The sequence below is a fragment of the Molossus molossus genome, unplaced genomic scaffold (assembly GCF_014108415.1).
Source record: "Molossus molossus isolate mMolMol1 unplaced genomic scaffold, mMolMol1.p scaffold_m16_p_3, whole genome shotgun sequence".
Taxonomy (NCBI): Eukaryota; Metazoa; Chordata; class Mammalia; order Chiroptera; family Molossidae; genus Molossus; species Molossus molossus.
In genome coordinates this window covers 7,482,698-7,496,613 of record NW_023425366.1, presented here as the reverse complement: position 1 = coordinate 7,496,613, position 13,916 = coordinate 7,482,698, and the positions used below count along the sequence as shown (strand labels likewise).

Sequence of the window (13,916 nt, the reverse complement as noted above, 5' to 3'; positions counted from 1 at the left end):
GGTTCTGAAGGTCCGGCTGAAGTTGGAGAGCAGGATTCGTAGAGGTAACGCTGAACAATTTGGTGATTTTCCTCTAGCAGCTCTTGACAACCTGCTGTAAGTAAGAACCGGGAAGCCTGTTGGCGGGAGTGAAACTTCATTATTCGGTTAAGGCTGAAGGGTAAAGACAGAGGGTCTGAGAGGCTGCTCCTGGCTTAAGCTGGATAAAGGGGTGACGATGAATGAGAACTAGACTGGAAGAGAGGGGAGACCACGAGACAGAAATAAGGGCATTGGGTAAGAAAGGAAGTGGTGGTCAGGACATGAGATATAAGAGTTGAACATTTTAGAGGAAGTGCTGGATGAAAAATTACAACGGGGAATACTCTAGTAATTGTACAATTCAACTGATTGAACGGAGAGCTTGCTGCCTAGCAGCAACGTAATGTAATCGCTGGAAATGCTATTTCCAGAGTCCAGACTTGGCATTTGAAAGACAATCAGGAACACCAATGTTTAATGTATGAGTGTGCAGTACTGGTCTTTTGCTACCACATGTTCTGTTTGCCTATCTCTCTGGCACAGTCGATTTACACCGTTGTTGTTGGCACGAGGTCAAAAGCCAGCCTCTCTTCATTTCAGCTCCTACAGGACACACACAATGTTTTTCTTCCTTTCAGCAGATATTTATCGACAGCCTAATAAAGCCAGACACTTGGGGGTGTTGATGGCAAATCAGTAAATAAGATGAAATATCTACTCTCAAGAAGCTTACGGGCGGCAATCAGACAATCAGGCAATCAGATAATAATCCAGAACTATACGTGCCATAATTATGTTAGAATCGGGCTCTTTGTGGGAGCGCACCTCTCTCAATCTTGGGTAGTCAGGAAAGGCTTCTGTGAGAAGGTCTCATCGCTAATGAAATACAGGAGTGATGGGTATAATCCAGGCAAATGAATGAGGAGGGGGACACGAGGGGAGCTTGACGTTCACGGAGGCATCTTTCTGAAGGGTCCTCTGTTTTCCTTGCTTCTCTCGGTACCTTCATCTCCACAGACCACCCACGCCCCACTTAGGGCCACTCTTCCCCCCCAGGAGTCACTGAATCAGATCTACAATGAAGCCTCAGCAGTATCTCCTGTTGATGTGACTTTGCATGGTCATACTCTTTGGTAAGATAGTATATCGCAGAAAACCATATCCTTGCCAGCATAAAACTGTAGCTTTTCGAAGAGTTCAAATCATTCTAAAACACAGCGTAGTCCTGGCCGGGTAGCTCAGTTGGTCTGAGCATCGTCCTGATACACCAAGGTTGAGGGTTTGATCTCCAGGGTCAGGGCACATACAAGAATCAATCGGTGAATGCATAAATACGTGGGACAACAAATTGATGTCTCTCTTTCAAATCAATCAATAAATTTAATTTTTTTTTTTTTAAAAAAAGACCCTAGTCAGTGGATTTAACTTTCACCCCAAATCCAGGATTATTTCATCTTGAGGTCCTTAACTAATTACATCTGCAAAGATGGTATTTCCAAATAAGGGTGGTCATGAATTTTGGGGGGGACAGCAGTCAACCCACTATAGGGTCCTTCTGCGTGTTTAAGTGTACTACAAGGTAGAGAGTGGTTTTTCTGGTTTTTGTTTTTTTTTTTTGAAACATGGGTGGATTTACCAGTTCTTGAGTTTAAAGTAAAAATCCAAATTATTTGGGGGAAATACAGGTGAAAGTCATTTTGTATTGATAATTAGAAGAATTTCCTTGTATACATGTTTTACTTTCTTTTCTTTTTTTTTTTTTAAGTATATGTACTGCCAAAGCAAGAATTTTTTCTTTGACTTTTTAATATATAACTCTCTCTCTCTTTATGTTATATGTAGTTATCATTATCAAACTACTTGATTATAAAACTCCTTAACAGCAGTTAACATGTTTATGTTTAACTTTTTAAACATTGCATTTGATGAAAACTCTAGTTCAAATACACTCCAACCAACTGAACTACCCAGCCAGGGCAACTAGTATTTTTTTGGTGCATGAATCAATGCTCAACCAACTGAACTACACCAGTAAGTATCTTTTTTTTTTTTAATCCTCACCCGAGGACACTTTTTCATATTTTGGTCAGATAGAGCAGGGGGGGGGGGTAGAGAGAGAGGGAGAGAGGGAGAGAGAGAAACACTGACGTGAAAGGGACACATCGAGTGGCCCAGAGAGGGAGAGAGGCATGGGACAGTTTCTCCCGCAGAGACTCAGTGATATCAACTCTGGCCTCCAGAGCTGTGAGTGGGCGCATGTCTGTTGTTTGAAGCACCCAGTTTGTGGCCATTTGTTGGACCAGTGCCAGAAAATGAGCACAGCCCCCATCCCTCCCCATCTTTGCAGCCCCCTGAAGGTATCATTAAATAAATAATTTTTATATTAATAAAAAACATAGATTTTTATCATTGGCATTTTACTGTATAGAGAGAAACATATTTACAAAGGTATGCTAAGAGCTAGTTTTTTTTTATTTTTTATTTATTTTTATCCTTACCCGAGGACATTTTCCATTTTTTGTTCAGATAGAGTGGGAGGGAGGGAGGGAGGGAGGGAGGGAGGGAGAGAGAGAGAGAGAGAGAGAGAGAGAGAGAGAAGCATCGACGTGAAAGGGACACACTGAGTGGTTGCCACCCGCCCCCACCCGCCCGACCCAACCAGGGCCAGGGACAAACTGCAACTGAGATACATGCCCCTAGCGGGAACCGAACCCGGGTCTCTCTGCACCACAGGCTGAAGCTCTAACCGCTGAGTCAAACTGGTCAAGGCAGAGCTAGTTTTTTTAGATGCTCATAACAATCCTAAATACGAACTGATTGTGCTGAAACAACTGAAATTTCCAATTATTTAACTTTGTTTTGGCTGGTTCATGTCAGTTCTCCTGAATTCTCTAATGAATGAATGTTGATTAGTGTAAGTTCATGTTGTCGGTTAATATTTGTTTTCTAAGATCAAATATTGATCTGCCTGGGAGAAAGACGAACACTGAGATTGAGGTTAGAGATGGTTGCCTTAAATTTGTCAAGTGTCTCCATTATTTTATCTTATATGTTCTTATTGATTTTTTTTTAGAGAGGGAGAGAGAGATAGAAATATCTATGTGAGAGCGGTACATCAATCTGCTGTCTCCTGTATGCCCCCTATGGGGATCGAGCCTGCCACACTGGCATGTGCCCCAACCAGGAATTGACCTGGGACCTCTCAGTCCATGAGATGGCGCTCAATTCACACCCACCAGGCATGCCAGGGATTTTTAATAACAAAGGCACTTGCCCAGCTGGTGTGGCTCAGTGGATTGAGCATGGTCCCATGGACTAAGAAGTCTGGGATTGATTCCAGGTCGGGCACATGCCATGGTGGTAGGCTTGATCCCCAATAGGGGGCGGGCAGGAGGGAGCCGATCGATGTCTCTCTCTCACATTGATATTTTTATCTCTCTTTCTCTCTCTCTCTAAAAAAATCAATAACAACATATTTAAAAAAATCCCTAGCATCTAGCTCATTGGAATTGTTCACTTTGTTAATGATTATTTATCAAGGTGAAGCTTGAAACAATAAACTGCTGATAACTGTTTAACATAACCAAGATGAAAACATTTTAAATTGACTGATCTCTGGCCTGTTTTTACCAAGATGTGGGGTTTTTGTAACATGTTTTTGGAGTTCTGTTTTTTTTTATCTTTATTGATTTTACAGAGAAAGGAAGTGAGGAGAGATAGAAACATCGATGAGAGAGAACATCGATTGGCCGCCTCCTGCACGCCCCCCACTGGAGATCCGGCCCACAACCTGGGCATGTGTCCTGACCGGGAATCAAACCAGCGACCTCTTGGTGCCTGGGTTGATGCTCAACCACTGAGCCACACCGGCTGGACTGGAGTTCCGTGTTTGATCACTTACTTCACAGGTTAAGTCCACATTTTGATTTTTGGCAGTTGAGCACCTCTCTAGTTTGAGGCTTCAAAGCAGGCCCTAATGATGTATTACGTTCTTCTCAATATCTCTTTTTTCTGCTTTTGACAGATTAGGACTCTAAATATTAAATATAGATTATACCCTCTTTCAGCATTGTGGATACACAGGCTCCTGAATTTAGATTTTAATGTGTATCCTAATTTTGAACAATATTTAAATTGACGTATCCAATCTTAGAACAATGTGTAATGAGAACTTGCACATAGGTCAGTGTTAGTTTGGTGGCTGGGAAAGACAAGAAGGAACAGACATCAAAATGGACACCGCCCTCACAACCCAGTGGGGATATAACATCTTCGCAAAATTTTTATACAAGACAGTGGCTAAGATTCAGAAGTGACTCATTTACAAACGTTTGGAACATAATCCTATTTTCTTTGGGGATTCCTATGGATACATTGTAATTACTATGTAGGAGTTTAAGGCCTAAAACAGAACCTTCCAAATGACAAATGTTTTCACCTGAAGCAATGGTGCTCAAATTATGTTGAACAAATGATTTGAAGGAATTTTAAAAATTACCATATGCTTACTAATTAACAGAATAAACGAAAAGTTGTATGGTTGTGTGTCATCTTCCGATTTGTTCTCATGTGATATAATCATAAGTCAAATTAAATAACCCATTGGACATTTCTTTAAGCCAGTGCTTTTTAGTCTTAGAACTGTTGACCTTTGGGGTTGGTGACTCTTTGTTGTAAAGGGCAGGTCCTGTGTCATGTAGTGTTTGGCAGCACCCCGGCCTCTACCCACTAAGTTACCTCCCCTTTCCAGTTGTGACCACCAGACACCATGGGACAAAATTGTCTTCAGTTGGGAACCACTGAGTTTTAAGCCTTGATAGAGAAAAGAAGCAAACCCCTCACGCACACACACACACACACACACATACACACTCACACACGTTTTAAAACAAGAGCTTAGTTTTTTTTCTAGTTTTATTGAGATATAATTGACATGCAACACTATACATGTTTAATGATTTTACTTACATATATTGTAAAAGGAGCTTAGCTTTAATCCTTATCAATTACTCCCGACTATTTGTACCTCTGTATTTGGAACCTGTCCCTGTGGTTGCAATTATCATGGTTCATTCTTATTTTAAAACACCCAGCTGCATCTCTTCCTGTCTGTGATCTCTTCTAGGACAGGGACAATGTTTTACCCCTTGTCTGGATGGTAGCGAGAGTCTATTAGTTGAATGACCTTCATGCTGGTTAAGCACAAGAGATGTTCTCAAAATGAGGGTTTCTCTGCAATTTATTTCTTTTTAAGAATATGGAACATCTGTTTTAGATTCATAATTTTTTTTACTCATCTTAGATATTTCAATTAAAGTAAGAAAGCAGCCCTGGCCCGTTTGGCTCAGCAGTTAGAGCGTCTCCCTGCAGACCAATGAGTGGCAGGTTGATCCCGGTCAAGGACACCACCTCAGCTGTGGTTGGTCGCTGGCCCTGGTCATGGGTGCAGGAGGCAACCAGCCACCAACCACATTGGTGTTTCTCTCTGTCTCTGTTTCTCTCTCCCTCCCTTCTTCCCTCCCACTCTATCTAATGATAAATGGAAAAATATCCTCCGGTGAGGAGTAAAAAAAAAAGCAGTGACCTACCTTAGGACACTTCCCAGTGACTCAGCTTTAGGGGAAATGAGCCTTTTTCTACTCTGTATTTCATTCCTCCTACTTTTAATCAGAAGACACCTGCAGACTAAGTAACAGAACTATGTGCAAAGAACAACTAAGCCATTATGTTTTGGAGTTCTTTAATAGTTTTGCTGAAATCAGCCCAGGCCTGGTGGGGACACTCATCCACCAAGGGCACTCTGCAGACGCTGGACACTGACACTAACGTTAGCACGTGGCCTTTTCTGGGCCAGCCTTTGGAAGACGAATACGCAGGTGTGTGTTAATTTTTGGGACCTCATATTCTTTCTGAGGAACTTAACTCTACCTCTCTGGCCAGAATGGAAAAACAACACCACCACCACCCCCTACCCCGCTTCATTTCCACTTTCTTTTTGGTCTTCTCTTGTTACAGAAACCCTGATTTTTCCTAGAGGTAGAGGAAAGTCAAGTACCAGGAGTGAAGTTATATTATCCTCTTATGTGTTCTTGTGAGACGCTGGGGAGGAAATCACACTTCTTAACTGGCTCTCCAGGGAGAAAGATCAAATGTAGTCCAGAAAACTCCAGCGCCCGGCTTTGGCTCCAGCTTTGATTGACAAGGACGGCCGAGGGACCGCGGAGGCGGGGCGGGGGCGGCGGGGTGATCCTAGACAAAGAGGTTGCAGCTGCCACGGAGGACAGTGCAGGGCCCTTTGGGGTACCTGGTCTTGGCGCTCAGAAGGGGCGTTTGGTGAGGTCGCTTTGCGATCCCGACAGAGGACAGGCGGGTGGACTGGCTGGCGACGGGGGCCGGGGCGGGAAGCCGGGTGGGGGGGAGGGGGCGCGGGCCGGGTGGGGGCTGTGTCGCGGTCACGTGGCCACCTCTGCCGGGTTGGGGCTGTTCTTCCGGGTTGGAGGCTCTGCAGCACGGGCCGAGCCCGAGCCCGGGTCAGCCAGCGCGGCGTCCCCTCGCGGTCCCCTGAGCACCGCTCGCAGCAGCCCGGCCTCCCCGCAGAGGTGAGCGTGGCAGCGCGGGCTGCGCGGATGCGCGCCTAGGGCGCAGCTGGGGAAGGGGTGCAGCTGGGGAAGGGGTGCAGCTGGGGAAGGGGTGCAGCTGGGGAAGGGGCGCAGTGGGGAAGGCGCGCAGCTGGGGAAGGGGCGCAGCTGGGGAAGGGGCGCAATTGGGGAAGGGGTGTAGCTAGGGGGGCGCAATTGGGGAACGGGAGGAGGAGAGAGGAGCAGATCGGGGTCCCTTGGGGAAGGGGACCTGTCACGGAGAAGGGGGCGCGGTGGGCAGGGACCTGGGCACCCGCAGGCCGGCCGGAGGCTTGAACCGGGCAGAAGAACCGTGCCTTCAGGGCCCCCTTTCTCGTCTCTTGCTGAGTGGATTCGGGAACTGGGTCCCCACAGAGAGCAAGAGGCGAGGCGGCAGCTGTGCAAGTACAGGTCTTGGGGCTTTGGGGGGCTGCGGGGGTTGTACGGAGTCATTTCGGCCCACGAGATGGGAGGAAGGAGGGAGGTCATAGAGGACTCTCCATAGGGGTGCACCAAGAGAGGTGGCAGCTGGACGCTCCGAAATTGTACTTGAACCTTGATGGGATTCGGGGTGGGTGACTGGCTGGATACATAGGAAGCGGCGAGAGAAAGTTGTGAGTGTATGTCGGGGTGGGCTGGTGGTGGTCCCCGCAAACCTCTAGCCTGCCAAGAGTGGGGCCGGGCTGGCGAGCGGGGAGGGGCAGCGGGGACAGGAGGGGGATTCGAACTTCGGGGGAGGAATGACATTAGGCAGCCCCGGCCAATGGGATTCGGAGGAAGGTTATAAATAGCGGGCTGGGGCAGATGCCAGCCCGTGGCAGTTTAGTTCGAAAGCAGGGGGCGGCACCGGTGGGTTTGGGCGAGGTCACGCCGCCTGCCAGTCTAAACTTCTGTAGGGTATTGCGTCCTTGGTTGGTATGTCTCGCTTTAAAGGCAAGACTTGTTTACGGGTGCAGGCGTCCTTTATTCGCCCTGTGATGTTGGCCAGTCCTTAAATGGTCTGTTTTAAAGAGTCTGGTAAGGACAGGCTCTCTTCGGACAGGTGGGGTTTGCGTGGCTACTTTTATTTAAAATGCTCCCCTCTTCTCCAGCGTGCCCCTGTAACTTGCAAACCTCGGCTGTTTTTTTTTTGTTTTGTTTTGTTTTTTTAATTGAATGGACTGTTTAGAATTACTTTCTCATCAGCAGGTGTGCCCAGGCTGCTTACCTTCGCTGATGGAATTAGTTTTCCACAAGGCTTCACAGCGTTTCATTTCCAAACGAAATTTCCTGAAACTACTTGAAGACTGTTCTATAGATACCCAGGCTTCAGTTTGCCTAGCCCTGGTTATTCACTCATTCCCTCAAATAGTGCTTGTTGATTTCTTCTTTATTGTGCAGTCACTGGGCCAGAGTAATACCAAAGTGAATAATAGCAGCAGTAGAGATATTGTATCCTTTTATTTCTTACCACAGCCCTATAAGGTAGGTGCTATTATTATTAATTACAGTTTAAAGATGAGGAAATTGGGTACAGAGAAGTTTAGTGACTGACTTGCCAACGTCACACAGTCCATATATTTGCAGAATGGGGGCTTCTCTCTCTCAGGTGCTTACCTTTAAGGACTTCAGTGTCTATTAGAGGAGATAGTTTCGCAAACAGGTTACGTTAAAGGGGACCATATAGCCTGGCTGGTGTAGCTCAGTGGATTGAGCATCGTCCCTTGGACTGAGAGGTCCCAGTTTGATTCCTGATCAGGGCCCATGCCCAGATTGTGGGCTTGATCCCTAGTAGGGGGTGTGCAGGAGGAGGCAGCCGATCGAAGTTTCTCTCTCACATCAGTGTTTCTCTCTCTCCCTTCCTCTCTCTCTTAAAAAAAAAATCAATAAAAAACATATTAAAAAAATAAAAAACATCATACAAAATATGAATGCCATACTACTCCCTGTTTTTTCAATTTTGAGTTGTAAATTTCCCCCTGTTGCTTGAAAGCCATAGAAGCATGTGGATAATAAAAGAGCAGAGATCTTTAAAGCCAAGATAGGGGGAAATGTGACAATTATGATGGAATACTACCTCTGGTAACAAGTACCAGCCTGTGATAATGTGGTTCACATATTTATTTATTACCATTTTCCAAATAGGTAGAGCAGATCTTCCAGACTCCAAGCCACAATCCGGAACTCAGCTTTAAAGCATTGCAAATCTCATCTCATCATAATTTTTTTACGCCTAACAAGAGAGCTTTCCTAGGCTGCTGCTTCTTTTTTTTTTTTTTTTATCCTCCGAGGACATTTTTGCATTTATCTTTAGATAGGGTGGGAGGGAGAGAGGGAGAAGAGAGAGAGAGAGAAACAGTGATGTGAGAGAGATACATCGACTGGTTGCCACCCACATGACCCCAACCGGGGCTGGGGACAAACTGCAACGGAGGTACATGCCCTTAGTGGGAACCAAACCTGGGCCTCTCTGGTCTGTGGGCCGACGCTCTAACTGCTGAGCCAAACTGGCCAGGGTCTAGGCTCCTTTCATTGGGGAGCAGACTGAGGCACATATTCAGGTCAAATAGTGAGTTAGCGGCAGACAATACATGGCCTCTATTATATCTATCTTCTTTTTTTCCCTGGTGAGGTCTGGGAAGCCTTGTCAGCCCCAAGAGAATGGTGTTTGTTGGGAGCTGGGGTGATCCAATAAGCTAGGGTAAGTGGAAGGTTAGGAGAGGACTTGAAAATCTCCCTCAAGACAAGAATGATCTTTTCTATATCTTTGTATCTCCCTTAGTTCTTTTTTTTTTTAAATCCTAACCCGAGGATACTTTTCCATTGATTTTTAGACTGAGTGGAAGGGAGGGAGGCGGAGAAAGAGAGAGAGAAACATCAGTGTGAGAGGGACACATCAATTGGTTGCCTCCTGCATGGGCCTGTAGGCTTGGCATTGACCCTGCAATCCAGGTACGTGCCCTTGACTGGGAATCAAACCCAACTGAACCCTCAGTCCTTTGGTCCATGGGCCCATGCTCTAACTGCTGAGCCAAACCGGCCAGGGCTCTCCCTTACTTCGTGGCATAGATTCAGTGAATGTTTTGAATGAGTGGCTGAGTATTGAACTCATTTGCTGTGCATTCTTAGCCATGAATAACACTAGAATGACCTATGAATGAATGAGGAGAGTATTTATGGGACTCAGGAATGCTGTGGGACTAAAATGAAATGATGTAATGTGGAAACACTTTGAAAATATAAAACCTTCTATTCAAATGCAAAGGATTTTTCATGTACATTTTGATTGCGTGCCTGAACACATCTTGCATGCGCCTTCTGACTTAACTTTTGTTCACGTTACTCTCTCCATCTCAAACACCTTTTCCTTCTTTTTTTAAAAAAATCCTCCCCTGCCCTGGCCGGTTTGGCTCAGCGGTTAGAGCATTGGCCTGTGGTCCGGAGAGACCCGGGTTCGGTTCCCGCTAAGGGCATGTACTTCGGTTGCAGTTTGTTCCCTGCCCTGGTTGGTCGTGCGGGTGGCAGCCACTCGATGTGTCCTTTTCACGTCGATGTTTCTCTCTCTCTCTCTCTTCCTCTCTCTCCTTCCCACTCTATCTCTACAAAAAATGGAAAAATGTCCTCGGGTGAGGATAAAAAAAAAAAAAGATAAAAATCCTCCCCTGAGGATATTTTTCTGTTTATCTTCAGATAGAGTGGGAGGGAGGGAGGGAGAGAGATAAATATTGACGTGAGAGGGGCACATCAACTAGTTGCCTCCTGCACAACCCTGACCAGGGCTGGGTGTCGAACTGCAACTGAGGTACATGCCCTTGACCAGAACCGAACCCGCGACTCATTGGTTCGATGCTCTAACCACTGAGCAAAATTGGCCAGGGCTTTCTCTTCATTTTTATTTTTATTATTAAAAATTTTTTTTTTTTTCCTATATTGATTTTAGAGAGAGAGGAAATAAGGAGAGAAAGAGATAGAAACATCAATGAGAGAGAACATTAATTGGCAACCTCCTGCATGTCCCCCATCGGGGATTGTGCCCACAACCTGGGCATATGTTCTGACTGGGAATCGAACCAGCAACCTCTTGGTACATGGGTTTGACGCTCAACTACTGAGCCACACAGGCCAGACCTCCCTTCCTTTTTTTTTTTTTTTTAAATTGATTGATTGATTTAAAATATTTTATTTATTGATTTTGTTGTTCCACTCATTTATGCATTCCTTGGTTGACTCTTGTATACGCCCTGACCAGGGACGGAACCTGCAACCTTGGTGTATCGGGACAGCACTCCAACCAACTGAACTACTGGCTAGGTCTTTTCTCTTGCTTTTTGAACCCTGTAGGAGGACATGATTTCCTTTGATCACTCCAAGAACTTTGGACATGCTTTACTCTGCTTTGTAGCGATATTGCTTGTTGACTTTTCTTATCTCCAAGCATATGACCTATTCCACTTTGATTCTTTAGATGCTTCTAGTGGCTGTGCCTCAGCCTCAGCCCTGGTACCTGGTTGTTGAATTAAAGGGTTAACAATTTGCAACCCCTGGATTGAGGATTTCCATTCTTAATGTTGCTTTCTGGTATTTGCAAGAAGTTGCTTCAGGGAGTTGTGGCAGCAGTTCTGAAGTTAAAGATGAGCTAGCCCCTTCTTCCTCTGGAGGCTGGAAGAATGTTCCTGGAGTCTGCTGGGATTGGGTACTGGGCACTGTGGGGCCCACGTGACGGGGCAGAGCATAAAGAGTTGGTGGAGTCAGCTGAGTTCCAGGTCCTCTGCTTCTTTCCAATTTTGAAGGAAAGAAAAGAAGGATGGGAGAGCATTGGGAATCATGGGAATGATGGGGGCTTCCATGAACCCCTGGGCTACTACGGGGAGCAGTGGAGGTTGCCACTGAAGCCTAGGTCAACAACAGCAAGCCTGGTTAGAGCTGGCAAAAAGTGACCACTTGTGAGGAACAGCGACAGAAGAGCCTATAGTTACACCTTAATCTGCACGCACAGACTGAAATTTTTCTTTTTTTTTTTTATTGGAGTCATCTCCCATACATTTAATTTTCTTGAGATGTGTACTTGGCAAACCTGAGTCTTGTGTTCATTCAGTCTCATTTTGAGGGTTCTCACGGGATGAGCATAGGGTGCCTGCTTTCTGTACGGCTTGGCATCGAAACAAGATACTGCGCCGTAGTTTAGACAATTTAAGGGAAATTCAAGGATAACTTTGATTATACGCAATTTTTGCTGGAAGTTACTTCCAGAGAAGAGTTAGAAGTAACTTTCATGTTAGATGGGACTGAACTCTGTAGCAGTTTTTCTTTTCTTTTTAAAACTTTCCAGCTACATTAAGGATCAATTAGATGTATGTGATCTAGGTTCCGAATTGAATAGGGACTTTATAACTACAATTTAAATGGGAAGATGGATTCCAACTTTTAAATACCCGAATTGAAAACAAACGTAGGAAGCATCTTCTTGTAAGTAAAAGACTTGGCAAAGAAATTCATTGTGGATGCCCACGTATAACTGTCCTATTCTAAGCTCTTTGGATTAATATGTTTTCATGTTCAAAAGACAAAGTGTGCTTTTCTCAGCACATAAATCTCTTATTCCCTTTCCTCTTAGTGATTCACCTTCAAGAACACTGGGGATTCGGAAAGTTGGGAGCTTCTGTGAACATGGCAAACCTGCTGAAGACAGTGGTGACTGGATGTTCGTGTCCTTTACTCAGCAATTTGGGGTCCTGTAAGCTTGCACCTGGGAAGAAGGAGATTTTGCGAACGTTGCACACTCACCAGGCGCTGTGGTGTAAATCCCCTGCAAAACCAGGTACGTGAAGCAAGCCTTCAAGCCGTAGGAGCCAGTAGCTCTGATGACCGGAAAGGCAGAGCCACGTCATGGACAGCCTGGACTTGCGGGTTTTATTTTGAATAAGAGGAACTGGTGAGCACTCTCTTGCAAGAAGTTCCAGATGGTCAGTACGCGTGGGGAAGAAAAGATAATAGGAAAAGAAAAGGGGTAAAGCAGTGGAGTGGAACCCTGGAAAGTGCCGTTCCTGGTCACTGCTTCTCCTAACAGCTTTCTCTTTCCTAGTCCTCCTGGAGTGTGGTGCCCCGTGGTACCCCGTGGTACCCGGGCGGCACCTGCGCGCAGGAATTAGGAGCTAAGTGTATTCCTCATCCGCAGCGGCACTTAGTGGATGGTGGCTTCAGCTCAGTTGCTTGGGTCAGAAACCTTGGCGTCTCCCTAGATCTTCGTAGTAGGTGCAGGTCAGCTTTGCCTCGTCCATTCTGGCCAAGCCACCATCAGCTATCACCTGGACCACAGCACTAGTCTCCTGAATGACCTCTATGCTTTCTGCCTCTGTCCCCTGCGGCCTGGTCTGTATATAACAGCGAGAATAGTCTTTTTAAAATGAAAGAACATATCACTCTTCTATCCAGAATTTGCCACTAGCTTTCTAGTTTATACAGAGTAGGAGCTGAAGCCTTTTAGTGGTCTACAAGGCACCCCCCTTTATTCTGGGGTACAGGCTAGAGGAGGAAAGGCTGAAAGGGGGTCCCTCTAAGTCCAGTCAGATAGATCCCTGTAAGCGTCTTTCCCACAGACCTTCCCAGCACTGTCTGCACCTCCATGGCCAGGACTCGGACCAAGGGCCATATGTACTGTGAGGGAGACCTGGACATTCAGTCTTTCATTCCAGATGGCAACGCTCTCAGCTAAAAATGACATCCTGTCTCTAAGGTGGAGGAACAGGGTGGCTGTCTGGGAGGCACATATAATAATGCCCTCTTAAATTTAAGTGTGTAGGGCTGCTCGTTGTGTATGAAGGACCCCTCAACTCCTAGGCTGTCTTGAACAGATTTCATTCCCTCTTTTCTTGTCTCACATGATGAGTCATTGTTGGCAGGTACCTGCTCCTCAACTGTAGCTTCAGATTTTCAGAACAGTTTTCTGGAAAGCCAGGTTATCCAGTGTGACACAACTGTGCACACAGGAACAGTAAATAACCGCACTGGGGATATGACAGCTGTCCTTGTGGGTAAACTCACAGACACCGAGAGCTCTACATTGATTATGTGTAAGACTTTGTCTTTTTGTTTAATTTCTGATTATTGAGTATTTCCTAGGTACTTTTTTATCTTTAAAAGATAAGGATTCTATTTTTTTCTTAATAGCACTTCATTATCACATTGAAAAGCATGAAAAGTAAATTCCAGTCACTGTTTATATTTTCTCATTTTTCCCCCCCTTAATTTCTTTTTCTTTTTCTTTTTTACAGTTTCTTTGTTCAAAGAATGAGTCAAACA

General features: G+C 45.4%; 1 protein-coding gene across 4 annotated transcripts in view; it reads left to right on the top strand.

Moving 5' to 3' along the window:
* The first annotated feature begins 43 nt into the window (after positions 1–43).
* NNT (nicotinamide nucleotide transhydrogenase) overlaps positions 44–13,916 on the top strand; it is a 103,391-nt gene continuing 89,518 nt past the window's right edge. Inside the window, exons 1-2 of one of the 4 annotated variants that reach the window (XM_036279268.1) lie at positions 44–96; positions 12,232–12,435. In XM_036279268.1, the coding sequence (XP_036135161.1) occupies positions 12,285–12,435 (151 nt within the window). In that variant the 5' untranslated portion in view covers positions 44–96; positions 12,232–12,284. Of the gene's footprint in view, positions 97–6,301; positions 6,355–6,546; positions 6,621–12,231; positions 12,436–13,916 lie in introns of those variants that run through there. The other 3 variants (XM_036279269.1, XM_036279266.1, XM_036279265.1) reach the window with 3 other exon arrangements.